The 19,975-nt window shown below is 39.0% G+C and overlaps 1 protein-coding gene and 1 pseudogene across 6 annotated transcripts in view; one reads left to right on the top strand and one right to left on the bottom strand.

Moving 5' to 3' along the window:
• The window catches only part of L3MBTL3 (L3MBTL histone methyl-lysine binding protein 3), a 120,109-nt gene that overhangs the window by 44,516 nt on the left and 55,618 nt on the right, over positions 1-19,975 (bottom strand). For all 6 annotated transcript variants that reach the window (XM_034990610.1, XM_034990611.1, XM_034990612.1 and 3 more), the window contains 3 exons: positions 12,774-12,850; positions 7,208-7,293; positions 5,287-5,397 (listed from right to left, as the gene is read on the bottom strand). In XM_034990610.1, the coding sequence (XP_034846501.1) occupies positions 5,287-5,397; positions 7,208-7,293; positions 12,774-12,850 (274 nt within the window). The remainder of the gene's footprint in view (positions 1-5,286; positions 5,398-7,207; positions 7,294-12,773; positions 12,851-19,975) is intronic.
• Positions 721-1,216, top strand: LOC118000753 (annotated as a pseudogene).

The following is a 19,975-nucleotide window of genomic DNA, read 5'->3' as shown; positions in this document are numbered from 1 at the left end:
GAGGAGTGCTGACCTACAGGATAGAGTGGGTGGGCTGCAGCCCAGGTGCCTGAGAAGAACAGGACCAGAGCAAATGGATGTACTGGGCAAAACCCAAGAAGGACTCAATCTGGTGGCAGCAGGTAAGAGAACTCCCTTAGTCTGCTCCCCACTCCATCACTCCACCCACCAAAGTAACTGCCCCTTCAACAACCCTGCCAGAGAGTAGGGGTTTACCTTGTAGAGAAATAAAATCACTAAGGCTCTGAATTCTGGAACAAACCTGCCATGGCAATGGGTGGGACAGAAAGCACAGGAACTAAGCAAGAGCCGCATAATCCAACCCAGTCCCCTCTGTCTCATACAGCGGCTGCCAGGGAAGAGACTGGCGGAAACGGAAAGCCTCCAGAGAAGGACTCAGATGCCAAAAATGGGTGTCTCCCTATGAAAAAGCTGGCTCTTCGCTTTCTTATCAAATGGTGAAGTCCACTCGTCTCTAAGTCCCACCCATGAAAACAGCTAACTTTTTGAGTGCCTTTTTCTTGAAGGAGACAGCCAGTCAAGGACCTGACGTTTGCGGTGAGGCTCCAATAAAGCAGAGCAGAGACTAATAAAGAAATTAAGAAGACATAAGCAGGGAACAGAAGAAAAATGACCACCAGTATCCTCAGATAAGAAACAACATTGCTTCAAGTAATAAAAAGATGATGCCATTTAAAAGGGGGGGAGCCTTTTACGAAGATGGCACAGAAGGCTAAGAAGGAAGCCCCTGCCCCTCCCAAAGCCGAAGCCAAAGCAAAGGCTTTGAAGGCCAAGAAGGCGGTGTTGAAAGGCATCCACAGTCACAGAAAAAAGGAGATCCACACGTCACCTACATTCCGACGACCGAAGACACTGCATCTGCGGAGGCAGCCCAAATATCCTCGAAAGAGCGCCCCCAGGAGAAACAAGCTTGATCACTATGCCATCATCAAGTTCCCCTGACTACTGAGTCAGCCATGAAGAAAATAGAAGACAACAACACACTTGTGTTCCTTGTGGATGTCAAGGCCAATAAGCACCAGAACAAACAGGCTGTGAAGAAGCTCTATGACACTGACATGGCCAAGGTCAACACCTGATCAGGCCTGATGGAGAGAAGAAGGCATATGTTCGACTTGCTCCTGACTATGATGCTTTGGATGTTGCCAACAAAATTGGAATCACCTAAACTGAGTCCAGCTGGCTAAATCTAAATTTTTTCACCAAAAATAAATAAATAAATAAAATAAAAAAATAAAAGGGGGGAGACTAGAAAATAAGAAAAAAACTGCTGAAAATTAAAAAAAAAATCAGAGTTGTAGTTAAAAATGCAACATAAGTTTTGGAAAATAGAGTAGTTATCTCTAAGCAAGTAGAATAAAAAATCAGAGAAGCAAAACAAGAAAGAAAGTATAAGAAAATCAAGGGGTCAATTCAAGAGGTTTAACACCAGAGTAGCAGGAAGAGAAGAGAAGAGATAGGATGACAAAAGGAAGTCAACAAACAAGTAATACAAGAAACATTTCCAAAAACTGAAGGACATGAAGCTCCACAGTAAAAAGCCTGAGTACTCAGCATGATAAATGGAAAAAAACTCACATCAAGACACGAATTCACAAAACACGTGAGCATCAGGGATAGAGAGATGGTCCGGATGTGAGAAGATGGTGGAACAATGCTTTTAATTTCTGAGGGGAAAGGGTTCTCTACCCAGCATTCCACACCTAGTCACAGTATGAATCAAATGTAAGACCAGTAATACTGACATTCGAGGAGTCAAAAAAAGATGCTTTTCATCAACCCTTTCTTAGAAAGTTATATAAAAAGATGTGTTTCAGCAAGATAAGAGAATACTTAAAAAAAAAGTATGTGATTTTAAAAAATGAAATACAACATAGTCTGTTAGCAAAGAGCAATTTCAGGATGAAAGCTCTGGATAAGGCTTGGAGCAGAACCACCCAGATCACCATAGGTGACTGCTAAGTTGTAGGAAAAAGGGTTCAAGGAAAAAAAGATACAGATAGCAGGTTTAAAAAAATACACTTGGGCTTTTGACAGAAAGACGTGGCAGATTTATTGGAGCACTTGTAGACTTATGATACTATGAGCACAGAAAATAAAAAAAATCAGAACACAAGAAATTACTGACTCCAGGAAAAACAAAATGTCATAAGAAGAAAACTACTCTTGCTCAGCAGTGAACAAGATTTACTTACTCATAATAACATGAACACAGAAGACGGGGAAAATTTTTTTTGAAATGTGAAAGAGCTACTGAAAGGGTAAAGGGTAGGGATGGATATGGTAAGAGCTTAATCCTAAATGACCCTAACAGGAAGGAAATAAACCAGACCTAAAATTGATGGAGTGACAAACAGCTGAATACAGATATTACTCCTGAAAATGAGGGATAAAATGTCAGAAGCAGCAGCTAAGGAAAGTTGCAAGTTCGTGCGTATGGGGAACGAAATATGAGTGTGGGAACGGATGGGGAAGGACTGTATTACGTTCTCACTGTCCCCAAAACATAGATGAGAGCAAAAACATTCTGCTTGTTTTCCTTCAGCATGTGATGAAATATATGAACGTTTTAAAATTTTTAACAGTAATAACTCAAGGTCTGATATAGATCATGGCCCTTAAAAGGCTGATCTTGTATCCTGAAGAGTTGATTTTTTTCCCTGAAAAAGTTAAAATATTAAAATATTAAGCTACGCTAATGACTTAGTCTCTATATGCTTTTTCTCCTCCTTCCTGAAAAAGAAAGATAAGCATTCTTCCGACATCATCTCCCATATTATTAGAAAAACTCCTACTAATGAAAGCTTTTTGTAATTCTCAGAAGGCTCTGATGAATTCTGAAACTGAGTCATTGTTACCTGTTCGTTGAGCTTCTGAGGACTTCATAAACACACAGGTAACTTGTTTAGTGGTTCACCTTTAGCTATGAAATTTACATCACCAATTGTGAAAAGATAACTGTCAACTACACACCTCATAGCCAGATCTTTTTTGGGTGTCAAACAACCAGATGTTGTATTGGAAAGTGAATTCACCCAGAAGCAAAAAGAGATCCTTGGACTGTAGTCCAAACTTTTCCTATTAGTTAAGTGAACTACCCACTTTAGAGTATTTGACTTCTCTGGGCCAAAATTTTCTCACATGTAAAATCAGAGTTAATCTAAAAATTTTTTTTTTAAAGATTTTATTTATTTATTTGAGAGCGAGAATGAGAGAGAGAGAGAGAGAGAGCACATGAGAGGGGGAAGGTCAGAGGGAGAAGCAGACTCCCTGCTGAGCAGGGAGCCTGACGTGGGACGTGGGACTCGATCCCGGGACTCCAGGATCATGACCTGAGCTGAAGGCAGTTGCTTAACCAACTGAGCCACCCAGGCACCCTAAAATTTTTTTATTATGAAAGTAATTACTATGTATTCCTGAAACCAGATCATTAAAAAGAAAACCTAACCATTAAAAAGAAAACCTAACCTTTGTATTCCTGAAACCAGATCATTAAAAAGAAAACCTAACAACAGGAAGTTGTTAGAGATGAAAAAAATTTAGTTTTTTATAATTATAAAAAATCATTTATAATCACTCATAATCTTAGCCCCCCAAGAGAAGCACTGTCATTATTTTGGTCAGTTTCTTTCCATAATATGCTTTTAAAAAACAATACCAGACATCATACAGAATAGTAAATCTGAGTTTTTTTCACTTGCCAATATTGAATATTTAACATCCTATAGATAGATAGTAATTTATTTTACCTATATCCTACTGTGGTTGTTCCCAATCTTAAATACTATAAACGGCACTGCTCTATTTTCCTTGTAGTCTTTATCTTTGCATATTCTCTTTGGTTAATTCCGTTAACATAAATTCCTAGGACTGAAATTCTCGAATTAAAGGGTTAGCAGCATTCAAGACTTTGATGCTTTTGCCAAACTGCTTTTTAGAAAGGCCAAGACCCTTTATATTCCTACCAGCTATGTAAGAGAATAAACTTTTCATGCACCCAAACCAAAACACATTTTTTTTTCAATTCTGACCAATTTAATTTTTAAAAATAATATTTTGTTTAGTTCTATACTTCTCTGATCACTAGCCTAGATTACTTAAAAAATATTTCTGGTCCTAAAATACTGATTGCCTTATGATTTACATTATCACACCAAAGACAATAAGAAAAGGCACTTGAAAGAGGTTAACAGGCTCTCTATTATTTATAAATTTCTAGAATATTGCATGATTATATAATCTTAAAAACAGTAAACTAAACAGTAATATTTCTATTTTATACAAATAACCACATTATACATGTTTTTCAGGTTATTTTGTAATTTTTTATGTATGATCTCATTAGAGATAGCTGAATATGTGATTTATTTATTTTTTTAAAAAGAGCATAAATTTAGACTCCTAGAGCTTATTAGGATTGCGGCTTAGTTCTGCCACTGCCCAGAATTAGTGAGTTAATTCATTAACTCTTTAGGCACCTCAGCTTCAGATAAAATAGTGGTAGTAACAGAAATCTCTTGCACTGTTACCACCACGAACGTCAAATAATGGAAGAACACTGTTACCCTGTAAAAACACCATGAAAATCTAACTTCTTGTTGTTTCCATAACTGTTACTATTCTGAAGAGAAATTCCAAACAGTCCTGTGAAGTAGTATCTTGCTCTGGTTTGAGACTGAAGTTAACACCGAAGCCAGAAACAGAAGAACGTCTAGCTCCTCGCCTGAAACTGAGGCTACACTTCACGTTATCAGCCTAGGACAGAACAAACTGAATCCCCCCTTCCTAACCGTTCGCTGACTCTGCGAAAGGTATAATCTGATCTTCTTTATAAGATTATTTCTCTTTACTCATCCTATATTAAAAGGAGTACGTCTGTACTTTTCTTCTGAAAAGTCTACATCTGACACACCCCATCAAAAAACATCAACCTTCAAGTTTTCAAAAAAAGAGCATACTCTTGGAGAAGGAGGTGTCATATTCAGAAGAAATCGCTCTATTATTTATGACGGACTTTTAATATTTTGAGTGTGTGCTAGGAGAAAAAAGTAGATACAACATATTAAATGTCCTTCATAAATAAAGAGAACTTGCATCAATTAAAGGAAAACCTGGATAAATATTGACAAAGATGCACAGCCGCTTTATTTGCATATTCCTATAGTCTTACTTATTATAGGGCTTCACAAATTAAAGATCTGCTAAGTTTCCATCCAAGATCTCTCGTAAAAAAGATACAACAAAACCCCAACAGAGAACACTCACTTTTATTCGGTGATCATCCGTGTCTGCAACCGTTGCTACTCTAATAAACACAGGATTTCTTTTGTCTATGACTTCAAGCTTCATTTTTTTCTGGAATCCATGTGGAGGTTTCTGCCATACAGAAAATTTTACATGGTAAGATTCACAGGAAGAGAAGGTGGGCTCTGTGTCACAGCGACAGAATAAGAGGAGCTATTTACACAGTCAACCTTCAAACTCACAAGTTCCTCCAACAGCTTTGGACCTTACCCTCCCTATCAAAAAACACAATCCCAAATCACATGGCCAAACCCCGAGGCAAGAGAAACAGCCAGAGCACCCAGCCACAGGAGCAGACAGAAAGCAAAAGATCTTAAGATAAAATTCAAAATGTTGCAGTTATTTGATTAGCCATAGGGGAGGCAAGACCTTTTTCTCATTAGTTAGAAGGAGGTGTCTTGGCAAAAACCAACAAGCATTAAAATAATTTATACAAAGAGAGGAAAGAACTTGAAAGTGGCAGAGAAGTGACAGAGATTAGAAATGATCATGAGACCAAAAAGCAGATGTCTTTAAAAAAAAAGAAAACTAGCCATCAAAACATGCAAGACCCCTTGTAAGAATCCCTCTTGTAAGAACAGGAATGAGTACGGAGGATCTTTGCTCCTATACTTTCTACCTATGCCTCAGTGCTCAGCAGAAACCTAGAAACCCCCAAAAAAGTGACAAGCTGTAGAAGACAAGGTGATTGTTATGTTAGGCAAATTGCTTAACTTCTCTGAACTTCACACCCCTGTTCTTTAAATTGGGTAGAACAGAACTGTGGCTCTGAAAATTAAGTGTGAAAATTATGTAAAGGATAAAAAACAATCAATGCAAGGCATCTGGAGACCAAACTAGAGAAATCATAGTTTTCTTTTCTGGTATCAATGTGACAGGAGACATGCAGACTGATCGTGATGTGATTTTATCCAGTTCAAAGCAAAGTACAATGCAGTTCTTCTTTGTAATAGCTTGAGTTAAAGTTAGAGAGTCAGGTAAAAATTCTTAAGTAGGGCATGACTCTATTCATTTTTAGATCCTAAATTTACTATCAGATATGTCCTTTAAATGGCTTTTCTTCATGTAATATACTTTTTTCTCTCAAAAATTTTTGATGTTCTTTTCTGTATGTGGGCCCATACGTCTAATTAATTCTATCATTAAAAACTCTAGCAATTTGTATATGAGAAAATCATTTAAAGAAAAGTGATGTCTATGATAGACTAATTAGGCTACTACATTAAAAATATTTTTAAAATATTTAACATATTTTTCTTTAAATTTACAGAAAAATAGAAATTATAAAGGAAGTTGTTAGAGATGAAAAAATTTAAAATACATTTCATTACTTTAGAGATAAAATTTAAAATACATTTCATTGCTTATTCTTCCCTTGCAAAGAAATGAGGTTTACTTTGAATCTTACCAAGTTTTATGTAAGATGCAATGACTTCGGTTAGAAAGATACTATAAAAAAAGCAGGTGACCTTGTATTTTGATAATTAAACATGCTGATTTATAGCAATAAAATGAAAAACAGCATCTCAGCTTGCCATAAACAAATCTAAAGGAACCATTAAATACAATTTTCATTAGAAAATATCCTGTCTTGTTTTGGTTTTTCAGAATATCTAGCTGGAAAAACAGAGAAGTCTGCCGTAAGAAAACAACTCATTCCGCACCAATTCAAGCAGAATTATTTTCCAAGGAGACAAGTCCAAAATGAAGTATCTTCTGGATGCAAACAATACAAAGTCAAAAACATCTTCTGTGGTCTTCTGTTTCCCTCCCCCCGTCCTATTCTGGTTCACTTGTAGTTCTCTTTCTGTTCTTGAATTTCAATGAATGAACACTACTGTCAACACAAATTAATCAAATAGTGTAAAACAGATTAACTCACCACTTTGAAAGCTCTTGCAGGAGCAGGTAAAGAATTGGTTTCTTCTAAGTATTTGTCCCAAGAAAAATGTTTCACATTTGGATAACCTAAGAAAGAAAAAAGTAAATCCTGTCAGGTTTAACCAAAATGACAGTGAGAACCACAAACTGACCTGTAAAATTATATTATTATATAACCTAGGAAATTATGTTCATATTCCACATAATAGCTTTAAACTAAATAACACACTCAGAACTGTAATAATTACATTACTTTCATCTTGATCAAGACTCCTCTATTACATTTTTTTAAATTTTTTTAAATTTTATTTTATTATGTAAGTCACAAACCTCTATTACCTTTTAAATGAAAATTTAACATATATGTATATGTGTAATTTATATTCTCAGGTAAGTCCTACATACAGATACACGTAAGCCAAAAGTACCCTTTAATGTCCAATTCTAATTCTACTAATCAGGAAAATCTCATGTACATACAGACAATGCACAGATGTTTGTTAATGTAAAAATGTAAAAACAATTTTAATAACCATAATATAGAAAATGTGCAAATATAAATATATATATATAGTATATATTGACTAGTACATATGGACTAGAAAGCATTTATTGAAAAGAATGAGGCAGATTTACATACATTAATATGTGACATATTCCAGATATACCATCATATTGTTAGGTCAAACAAGCAAAATCAAGTCATAGTATTTTTTTTTTAAGATTTTATTTATTTTATTTTTAGAAGGAGAGCATGAACGGGGAGAGAGGCAGTGGGGAGGGAGAGGGAAAGGGAGAGAACCTCAAGCAGATTCCATGCTGAGCTCAGAGCCTGAGGGGGTGCTCAATCTCAGGACCCTGAGATTATGACCTGAGCTGAAGCCAAGAATCAGATGCTCAACCGACTGAGCCACCCAAGTGCCCCAAGTCATGAAGAGTATTAATAAAATATGTGGAAATAACTATCCCTCCTTCCTCTTGCCTCCTTTTGTTTCCTCCAGAGCTCAAAATCCATGAGGCAGGCATGAGCAGGAATTAACAGTGGCTCAGTGGGGTGGGAAACTGGCTACATTAAGACGAAAAAATAGGTAAATAAACTGAGATAAAGGAAGGCAGGTTTCTTACTGACTGAAAAAAGAGGTATAAATAGAGAAAGTAGGAAACTAGAATAAACTTAGGGGTCTTGGATATGAATTGGAACTAATGATATAAATTCATTGTTTTCAGTATCTAAATAGAGAAATATACATAAATATAATTTTTTTATATTTTACATGAATATATTTCCTAACTATATCCTCTGAGGGGACGGAAGTAGCATCATCCCAGTAGCAATGAGCATATCTACCGTTTAGATGTTAGTTTGAATCAAGGAAAGTACAAGATAAGCCTAGCTGTGCCAGAGAGTAGGAGGTTCTCCAAAAATGATTAGAACATGTCGAAGGACATAGTAACCACCTTAAAGGGATTCCCACTGGCCAAATCTGAGAAAATCTGGACATGAAAGTAAATAATGCTGGTTACAGATTATAACTCATTGATAAAAACAGTAATGTATGAGTCCATGCAGAGATAAATAAATTAACTGAATGAATACATGGGAAGATGAGAAAGCTATTCTTTGCAGAAGAATTTCAACTAATTATGTACAAGGAATAAAAAAATTAGCATTTAGCAGCTGTCAGAATAACTCTTACTAGAAATATCAACAGATGTTAAAACTAGTGAGTGATGCAGGGATGAAGTACAGGATATTTACACAATCTCAAAGTATCTCTCCACAAAATACTGACTAATTACAGAGAGAAAAAAACTATGTTAGTGAAGAAGCCTGGCAAACACCATCTTTTTTTTTTTAAGATTTTTAAAAATTTATTTATTTTAGAGAGGGAGAGCTCACATGCATGGACAAGCAGAGGGAGGGGCAGAAGGAGAGGGAGAGAGAATCCTCAAGTAGATTCTAAGCCAAGAATGGAGCCCAACGCAGGGCTCAATCCCAGGACCCTGAAATCGTGACCTGAGCCGAATCAAGAGTCAGACGCTTAACTGACTGAGCCACCCAGACGCCCCTGGCAAACACATCTTGATCAATTAATGGTAAAAGATCAGTAGTGAGACAAACTGACACCATGTGCAACCTGACAGGATGCAGTGAGAACACAGCACCATTTCTGTGATGTTCCTGCCAAAATATATAACTCAGATCCAATCATGAGGAAATGCCAAGCGTATCCAAATTAAGTAGCATCCTACAAAATGACTAATCTGTGGGGTGCCTGGATGGCTCAGTCGGTTAAGTGTCTGACTTCGGCTCAGGTCATCACCTCGGGGTCCTGGAATGGAGCCCTACATTGGGCCCCACGCTCTGTGCGGAGTCTGCCTGTCCCTCTGCCCCTCCCCTGGCTCATGCACTCTCTCTCTCTCAAATAATTAAATCTTTAAAACAAAACAACAAAATGACTAATCTGTAATCCTCAAACATACTAAGGTCATGAAAGCCAAGGAAAGCCTAACTGAAGGAGAGTAGAGGGATGTAACAACCGAGTGCAATGTCTGATCCTTTTCATACAAATGACATCATTGATATAACTGACGAACTTGAATCGGTCTCTGGGTCAAGGGTATTCTTGCAGCTTTTCCGTACCTTTGAAGTTATTTCAAAATAAAAGTTTAAGAGCAAGTATGCAAACATATTTCTATGACTACAAACATTTAACAACATATTTTTAAGGACCATATCTTGCACAATTTAAGTAATATTAAAGCTGACTGCACACACACGGAAGTTTGTGTATACAAAGAGGCAGAAAGATTTTTCTGGAGAGATACAAGGATAAACTCTTAAACTATGGGAGAGAACAGCCATTACCTCTTTTCACTCTCAAGTTTTCAGAACAAGCATGTATTAATGTACAACTGGATAATCCAAAATAAAATCATTTTAAAAGTCATAAAGACTTTAATTTTGGAAAAAGAACAGTAGACATGCTACATATTTTGAAAAAATACATGAACATGGCGTGTCTAGCAGGGCAGCTGAGGGGGCTGATGCAGGATGTAGCAAGGGTGGGAGAAGGGCAGCTGGGAGCCTCTTCAGACAGGAGTGAGCGGGATCATTCTCAGACAGGACATCAGTGATGCAGCCAGGAAACTTCCCTTAGAGAAAAGGGACTGGAAAGAGCAGCTCTGTTGTCATGGCGCTGAAGAGTGACATTAAGCACAGGCCCTGAAAACCATTATTTGACAGGTTGGGTTTTTTTTAACTTTTTTTGTATGTACGTGTGCTAAAATACATAGCACACAAAATTTACCATTTTATCCATTTTTAGGTGTACAATCAGTGGTGATAAGCATATTCACGTTGCTGTGTTTGGTACTTTTGAACAGGAAATTTGGGATTTTTTAAATGTGTCAAAAAGCGATGGCTTTTCTCTTCCACTGAATTATAAAAGTCCATGAAAGGAGACAGATGACTTGGTTATTTGCCTCCTATTAGAAGTCAACAAGGATGCCTTACACCAGCCCTTCCCACAGTACTTAAGCCAGCACTGTGAAGACATAACCAGGAACCTCCTCTTCACCGGTTCTCTGTTTATTTACCAGATCTCTGATTATGACCATAAAGGTGGGAAAGAAAAAAAAATGGGTCAATACTAAGTGGGGAAATCTAAAAGAGTCCTCACAGCAACTCAGACGGTAATAGTGGCACCCAGGTAACTACACGATCAACAGTCACTGGCTCCTAATACTACGTAAGCCACAGGACACATGAGAGCTGTCCAGGAAAAGTCTTACAGGCAGCACCACATTTGAGCCGTGAAACCGTTAATATCTTGTTTTAACACTTTATTGTTTATGCTAATGCTCTTTCATCTTCAAAACAGCTCTATAAATCCGTAAAGGACAGGGGCTTTTTGTCCCTAACACAGCAGAAAACTCAGAAAGCAGAAGGGACTCATCTCACCCATCACTGGGATAGTGTAAATGGTCCCCTGGGCAAGTAACTGATCAGACACTAAGATGCGGTACCGAGGAACTGGAGACAACCCCCCCCCCCCATGCAATCAGCTCTTAGAATGGAATGAGACAAGTACTGGAAGCTCCAAGCTGAGTCTTTGCTGCTTCTATGCTGCCGGCAACAACCACAAATGAGCTCGAAGCAAACCAAGGAGCTATCCTTTGCCTGTGACAACGAAGCTGTCACCACTCACATAAGTACCCGTAAGTAACCACCTACAGCGCAGTGATGCTTTGTGTCAGCTGAGGACCCTGTCTTTTCACCCAGGTGGTAGCCGGGGCACCTTCACCAGGGATATGTCTGGGAACCTGCGGTCTTAATTATGCACATGAAAATAAACTCAGTATGACGTACAGAGAGACTATTTATCAGCAGTTAGACTGTTCCCTCTCAAAGGGAGGGTGAGGAAGCTGAGAAGGGGCCACGGGGCCAGAAGCAGATAGCTGAAGGATCTGAACACTGCAGAGAACAGAGAAGAGGTGCTACCAGCAAAAAGGTTGGAACCAACAACCCAAGAGAAAAAGGAAAAGTGAGTATGGGAGTTCTGATTCAGGTTATTAAAAAAAAAAAAAAAGTCTAAAGCCTGAAGTTCTCACTTAAATGTGAACATTGTGCTTTTGTCAGAATTGACTCACATGTCGTCAAGGCTTCGACCACAAATGCTGTCCCCATGTCCATTTCTCTATATTCGTTAAAGCTTTAAACAACGCACTTCTGTGGTTAGACAATATACTTAAATGTATATTAATGTAAGGTCTAGAAATGAATTTCAACTTGAGAAATAAAAGATCTTTTAAAAAAAGAACTTGGGGCACCTGGGTGGCTCAGTGGGTTAAGCATCTGCTTTCAGCTCCGGTCATGATCCCAGGCTCCTGGGATTGAGCCCCACAGGCTCCCTGCTCAGTGGGGAGTCTGCTTCTCCTCTCCCTGTACCTCTCCCCCCAGATCATGCATACTCTCTCTCTCTCTCAAATAAATAAAATCTTTAAAAATTTTTTTAAAAATTAAAAAAAAAATAAAAAGAACTTATTTTCCAAAGAAGACAAACTTTGATACTCTGTTATGGACTAAACCAGTGAATATACTTTCAGGTGTCTCGGGGGTCAGCAAACTACCACGTGTAGGCCAGCTGCCTGGTCTTTGCAAATAAAGTTTTACTCCAACAAACTATGTTCATTCGTTTTTGTATCATCTAGGGCTGCCTTTGTGCTAAAACTGAATTGAGCAGTTGTGACAGATGTTGTATGGACTACAAAACTAAAAATATGTACTATCTGGCCCTTTACAGAAAAAGTTTGCAGACTCCTGTTGTATATGAAGAATATTAGACACATAAGGGACACCTGGGTGGCTCAGTCAGTTAAGCGTCTACCTTCAGCTCAGGTCATGATCCCAGGGTGCTGGGATCGAGCCCCATGTCAGGCTCCCTGCTCAGTGGGGAGCCTGCTTCTCCCTCTACTGCTCTCCGTGCTTGGGCTCTCTCTCTCTCTCTCTGACAAATAGATAAAATCTTAAAAAAAAAAATATTAGACACATAATAAACACAAACCTGGTGGAGTAATAAGTGTTCTTCTATGTTCTTTACACCAACCGACTGGATGAATGTGTGGACTCGATGCTTCACACCTGTAGTTATATAAATCACAAAATTGTAATTATCAGGATAAAGTCTCAAATAAAAGCAAATGTATATATAAATAATCATATACGCAAGGAAGCTAAAATTATGTCAGCATCTTGTAAGGGCAAACGTGCAAAAAGCTGGAAGCTCGATCACCCTCACAACACAAGCATGCTATTTCTATCATCTCTTACAATGGCAGAGGCCAGGTATCAGGACGGCGTAGTCCCTTCCTAGTCTCACCTCTTTCTTCTTCTCTCTGTCATCTTTACTTCAGTCAAGCACATATCTTCATAAGACCTCTTGAGCAGCATGCATTATGTGGCATCTGATTCCTTGCTCCTGATCAAACTTGTTCTATGTATTCCTCATCTTAACATGCAACTCATTTCATTCATTCATTTGCTCACTCACTCATTTAAACACTGAGCCCTTACAATGCACCAGACACTGGGATAGACACTGAGGATACAGGAACACAGAAAACATGTGCAAAGTTCCTGCTTCTGTGGGGTCTGCAGTATACTGGGAAGAGACAGGAAATAAATTAACCAGATATGTACTCTGGAGGCACAACACTATGGGGACAGGAAGTGGAAGAAAGAAGCAGAGAGCAAAAATGGAAAGGCACCCCTTTATACAACAGAGTTAAGGTGGCCTCCCAAATAAGGTGACACCTAAAGAAAGTGAAGAAAGAGAACTGAGCCACTCAAAGCCATTCCATGCAGAGGGAACAGCAAGTATAAAGGCTACGAGGTGGGAGTCTCACAGCTGGGTCAGGAATAGACTGAGGGAAGCAGAGAATACGGAATAGTATCAGGAAGGGCCTTTAGGCATGATAAGGTCTTGGGATTCTACTCAGAGTAAAATGATGTTTACTAGAATATCATGCAGGGGTTTTAGGCAGAAGAGTGGCATAATCTAATCTATGTTTTGAAGTAATTATTCTACCTGCTTTGCAGACAATTAACCACACTGGAAATGAGATGAGGCTCTTAGAAGGCTTTTGCCAGAGTTGATGATGGTGATCTGGACCAAACTGCTGGTGGTAAAGATAATATGAAGTGATCATGTTTTTAGGTCTATACTTTAAAGGAAGAACCAACAGGATATGCTGGTAGATTTGATACAGAATGTGAGTGATGTGAAGAAGTCAAGAACATTCCAAGGTTTGGGGCATGGGCTGCAGGAAGAATTAGGACCTTGGATGGGAAGACCGCAGACAACAGTTTCTGGCATTGCAAACAGTGAAGAGCTTTGTTATGAACATACGTCTGACAGACAGGGTGAGAAGTCAAAGAGATAATGAGCATAAAAATCTGGGGTTCAAAGACAAGATCAAGGGTAAAAACACACATGTGGGAGTCATCAGCATTTGGGATATTTAAAGTCATGAACAAAAATGAGGCCATCCAGAGAATGCATATAGAGAGAGAACAGAAGAGGTAGGAGGCAAAGAAGTCCAAGAAGAAATGTCTAGAAAATAAGAGAAGGAAAGAAAGAAGAAAGAAATCAATGCTGCTGCTGGATCAAAGAAGAAAAGAAACAAGAATTGATCACCAGTTTTACCAATGTAAAGGTCCTTACCATTCTTGACAAGGGTGTTCTGGTGGAGTTGGGGATAAGAAAGGGCAGAAACCGGAATAGGGACTTTTTTTTTTTTTAAGATTTATTTATTTATTTTAGGTGTAGGGGTGGGGAGAAGCAGAGGGAGAGAGAAACTCAAGCAGACTCTGAGCAGAGCATAGAGCCCAAGGCGGGACTCGATCCCATGACCCTGAGATCACAACCTGAGCAGAAACCAAGAGTCAGACACTCAACTGAATGCACCACCCAGGCGCCCCTGGAATGGGGTGGGTTTAACAGAAAAATGCAAGGATAGCAGATGGAGTCAACTAGTAGAGAAAACATGCTTAAGGAACTGTTTTAAAAGGAAACCGAGAGCAAAAGGAAACTTTCGTTTTTGTTTTCGTCGGGAAATACACAGGGGGAAGCTGGGTGAGGATACATGGACATTCTCTGTACTACCTTTTTTTTTTTTTTTAAAGTAAACTCTATCTCTCAACGTGGGGCTCAAAGTCACAACTCTGAGATCAGGAGTCGCACTCTCTACTGACTGAGCCAGCCAGGTGTCCTCCTCGGTACTATTTTTTAAGTTTAGAATTGCTTTAAAATAAAACTCTTTATAAAAGATGGGAAATATTACTTCATTTATTCAAGAAATACATGCCGAGCAACTACCATGATCAGGGTAGTGTTCTAGGTGCTAGGTCTATGAGGGGTATCAAAAAACCCCCAAAACCCTTCTCCTATTTGGATACTGATAGGAATAATTTAACAGAGAGGGATGACCTACTGATGGAGAAGACAGAAACGACTTGGTGGGAGGGAACAGACTCTCAGGCATGAGAGCGGGCCCCCAAGGCAGGGGCAGGCACACCACCCAGGTGGGACTTGTGTCACAGACAGGGTTCGGTCTATGGGCAGAGACCAGGAATATACCCACCAGACAAGACGCACATCTCTGCTGACCATCTTTTTTCTCACTAACCAGGAAACGAGGTTATCAGTTGAGAAGGAGAGTAGGGAAGGAAGTGAGAGAGGTTCGAGAGAAAAAATGGAGTGGAATTTAGTGGTCCAGAAGAACAGACAGGAGTCTGTTGAGCAGGACTATGGGGCAGGCCTGAAGGCCACCTGAGATTAGCGGTCGTGAATGTGACGTCAGGCGAGTGAGCATGCTGCGCCCTTCTCTAGCTCCATTCAGCCACTCGGGCGCAGGCATAAAGTCAGCACAAAGTGAGCTCAACCAGGGTTGGGATTTTGCCAGGCAAACACAGTACAAGGCAGTAGAGGCCACAGTTACAAGGAGTACTTATAGCAGGATTACAAAATAAATGTATAGGCATCTAGAGACACATCACAATTAAAATCTGTAAAAAAAATTTCCTATCGGTGTTCTCAAAGTTAAAGGGCCAAGTGGTTGAGATATTTAATGCATTGCTAGCATATTAAAGACTGAAGTTATACTATAAAAAAACAGGTTTCAAATTATTTAACCTAGCATTCCCTAAAAATATCTAACTATAAAATACCGCTTCGGGGCACCTGGGTGGCTCAGTTGGTTGAGCGACTGCCTTCGGCTCAGGTCATGATCCTGGAGTCCCAGGATCAAGTCCCGCATCGGGCTCCCTGCTTGGCAGGGAGTCTGCTTCTCCCTCTGACCCTCCCCCCTCTCATGCTCTCTCTCTCTCATTCTCTCTCTCAAATAAATAAATAAAATCTTTAAAAAAAAAAAAATACTGCTTCAGTGGGCAATCCATTAGAACACTAGTGTTTTGCAGAACACAGTTTGGAAAATGTTGGTCTAAAGGATGCCAAGGAGCCCAGTCTTGCTCTATTAACCAGATCCGTTGAGCCTATGCTAAAAGATCAGGAAATCTCAACACAGCCATCTGGATGGAAAACTAAAAGAGAGAAAGCGAGGAAGGTAACACAGTGGCTAGAGTTTCTGGTGAATAAAAAAAGCTTATGACTACTGAAAAACAAAGAACTTTCTAAAAAAAATGCTCTAAGTGAATGAGATCAACATATAGTCACCTCTTTTCAAACCAACTTTCAAATTAGTAGCCCTGAACAGTAACAAGGTGCGTTGATATAGCCTCAATTTAATGTTGATTTTTCTCAGACTTATTTCAGTGAAAAATACCTTTAAATTTATAGTTAAAGGTTTCTTCCTTTCTCTTCTTTTATTCACTTGTTATCTCCTACCATCCTTCCCCACGCTATTATTTCTCTTAATCTATGTATTAGGGTTATGTGTATATGTGTATGTCATTATTTTAGAAATGTAAAAAGAAAACAAACACTGCTAGGTCAATGCTAAGTTCATACAACAATTGGTACATTTCTTACAATGATATATTTTCATAAAAGGTATTTTAATATACAATTCCTTAAAATACCTCCTGTTGTGGGAATGCAAATTGGTGTAGCTACTGTGGAAAACAGTATGGAAGTTCTTCAAAAAATTAAAAGCAGAAATACCATATGATCCAGTAAATCACTACTGGGTATTTACTCAAAGAATACAAAAACACTAATTCAAAAGAATATATGCACCCTTATGTTTATCACAGCATTATTTACAATAGCCAAATTATGGAAGCAGCCCAAGTGTCCATCAATAGATGAATGGATAAAGATGTGGTAAATACATACAATGGAATATTATTCAGCCGTAAAGAATTAAATTTTGCCATTTGCAATAATATGGATAGATCTAAAGAGTGTAATGCTAAGCAAAATAAGTAAGTCCGAGAAGGAAAAATACCATATGATTTCACTCATATGTGGCATTTAAGAAAAACAAACAAAGGGGGTGGAAAAAAGAGGCAAACCAAAAAACAGACTCTTATAGAGCACAAACTTATGGTTACCAGAGGGGAGGTGGATGGGGGGGATGGGTGAAACAGGTGAAGGGGATTAGGGATACACTTATCTTGCTGAGCCCTGAGTAATGTGGGTAATGGCTGAATCACTATATTGTACCCTGAAACTAATATAACACTGTATGTTAACTATACTGGAAATGAAATGAAATAAAAGTATTCTGTTATAAATTGTATAAACAAGACTATAAAGCTCTATTTCCAGCTATTCTACTCTTTTCCAAGACAATCATCTGGTTATGGATTATTACTGATTATGTATTGCCTCTATTTCAGAGAAATTCTTATTTTATTTTAGAGAAAGGCGTTAACTCACATAGGGCTCATTAAAAATAATAAAAAGAACACATACACAATAGTTGTCTACTTTTTTTCTTCCCAGTCTAATACAGCTTTCAAATAGTTTTTATAATTACCTGCCAGGCTCATGGCGATTAAAGTAAGAACAGTGACATTACTAATTCTTTTGATTTTATTGCATTTCTCTATAAACTGCAATTAAGGAAAATATTGTGGTGTATCTTGGCCACACATTCCTGTAAGAATCGAATCTTATTTAAGTAAATGCTGCCTAAATATTGATCTAAGTCACCTTTTAAAATCAACAGGAAGCCATCTAGTAGAGAAAACAGAAAGAGCTCTGTTTCCATCTATTGTACCCATACTCTGCCCATCAGCCAACAACACTTTATTGAGAATGAAGTTGGAAGATTGTGAAATCTTTTCTGCTACTACTGTAAAACAAGTCATCTCTTAGTCCCATCTAGTGTTCAAAAGCAGAAATGTAACCAGAAAGAAATGTAATTATAGAAGAATAACTGATGGTGAAAAGTTTGTAAACTGTTGATCACTGTACCCCCCTTTCTTTCTTTTGGGTTTTTACATATATCATCAAAGAATTCTGTGTCAAACATTTTTTTAAGTTCACTCCTGGGGCGCCTGGGTGGCTCAGTGGTTTAAGTGTCCAACTCTTGATTTCGGTTCAGGTCATGATCTCAGGGTCATGAGATGGAGCCCCGTGTTGGGCTCTGCGCTCAGCGAGGAGTCTGCTTGGGGGATTCTCTCCCTCTGCCCCTCCCCTGCCCTCGTTAGCACACGCTCATGCTCTCTCTCTCTAAAATAAATAAATAAATCTTAATTTAAAAAAATAAAGTCTATTTCACAAGTGAGTGCAAATTACTCATGAAGGCTGCTAAGATCTAATCAGACCTAGACTGGTAGACTTTGAAAAGGTCAGAAACCAAAGAAATCACTCATGAAAACTCGTGTTTGTAATATAAGGATAAAGAGAGTAGATGCTAAAATATTCATTTTATGGAAACATGAAGAGGTTAAGTGATTTCACCAAGCCTTCCAGGTAAAAAGAAAGAGATCCTGGTTTTATCAAGTCAGAGCCAATAGCTCAACAAAATGCACACACGCTGGGCTCTGCAAATCTAGGCAAAGAGTCAAACAAGAACATTTCAAGATGCTCACTTAAGGAAAATTCTGAAGTCTTCATTTCAAGCAATAATGGTTCAGATTCTTTGAAGAAATACAGGACACTCCCTGAATCCGGAGCATGATGACTTGATTTATTTCCCAGCACCTTGCTTTCCTGGCTCGGGTCTGCACGAACTCTGACAGGGGCCTCCGTTAACTCTGTGTTTCACTACTAAACCCCAAACCTCATCAGGCTGAGTTACGTAGTTCTTCTTTTCATCCCTAATTCATTTCCAATCCCATTCCCCACAGTAGCTGTTTTCAATATTATTAATTTGCTTTAAACTTAAAACATGATTTTTCACTAACACAGTGACTCCTTGGGAAAGAGGAAGGAGATGCCATGTCATTACGCTAGTCTCAAATTTTCCCGTCATTTCTTCATCTCCTTCGGGCTGACAGGGAAGGGAGCTCATTTCCCCCCCCAGGTTAGCTTTTCTGACAGGACCACAGGCTCAGATATCTCCCTTATGGTGGCCTCATTTCTGCAGCCTGAAAACCAAGCTCAAAACTCTGTGCAGGGAACCCTGCCCTGACCTTTGATTGCACCCCCCCACCCTCCCCACGCCATAATCCACTTTCGCCCTCAGGGCCAAACTTCTCTGCCTGAAGTCCCTTACAGGTATCTCTTTAATCTTCTGCAAACTAGTTTCTGCTTCTAAAACTTTTATTTTAATCCTCACCACACCCTATGAGATACGTAGTAACATCCCTTTTGCAAAGGGGGCAACTAAAGCTTGGAAGAGTACAGTCACTTACTAAATGGATGGGCTGCCAGTCCCCAAACACAGCTTTGTTTGCCCCCCTGGGCCTAAATATGAGCAAACGCTTTCCTTGGCCAGGAATATTCCATCCCAACATCCAAGTACTGATTCCTATCCTCCTTCATGGTCCAGCTCAAATCCCACAGCCTCCAGGAAGCCTTCCCCAAGAACCCTCCATTCAGTCAGTCAGTCCTTCCCTCCACCGGCCACCTTAGACCGCAAGTGGCTGGTTCTACTAAGCATAAACCACCTACCCTGCAGCCTAGACAGTGGAGTCTGTAGTTTCTGTCCCTCCCCAGACCCTGAGCCCCCCAGGGCAGAACTGCAAGCTTCCTAGGTTCCTTTCATCTCTGTAACTCATGACCACCATCAACCCATGCTTCTCAAATGATGACAAACCTATTAACTTTGACACTCCTCTCGGAAACTGACAACA

Source organism: Mirounga leonina, unplaced genomic scaffold (genome assembly GCF_011800145.1).
Source record: "Mirounga leonina isolate KUSES-001 unplaced genomic scaffold, KU_Mleo_1.0 Mir_53, whole genome shotgun sequence".
In the NCBI taxonomy this organism is placed as follows: Eukaryota; Metazoa; Chordata; class Mammalia; order Carnivora; family Phocidae; genus Mirounga; species Mirounga leonina.
This window is presented reverse-complemented; position numbering and strand designations above follow the sequence as displayed.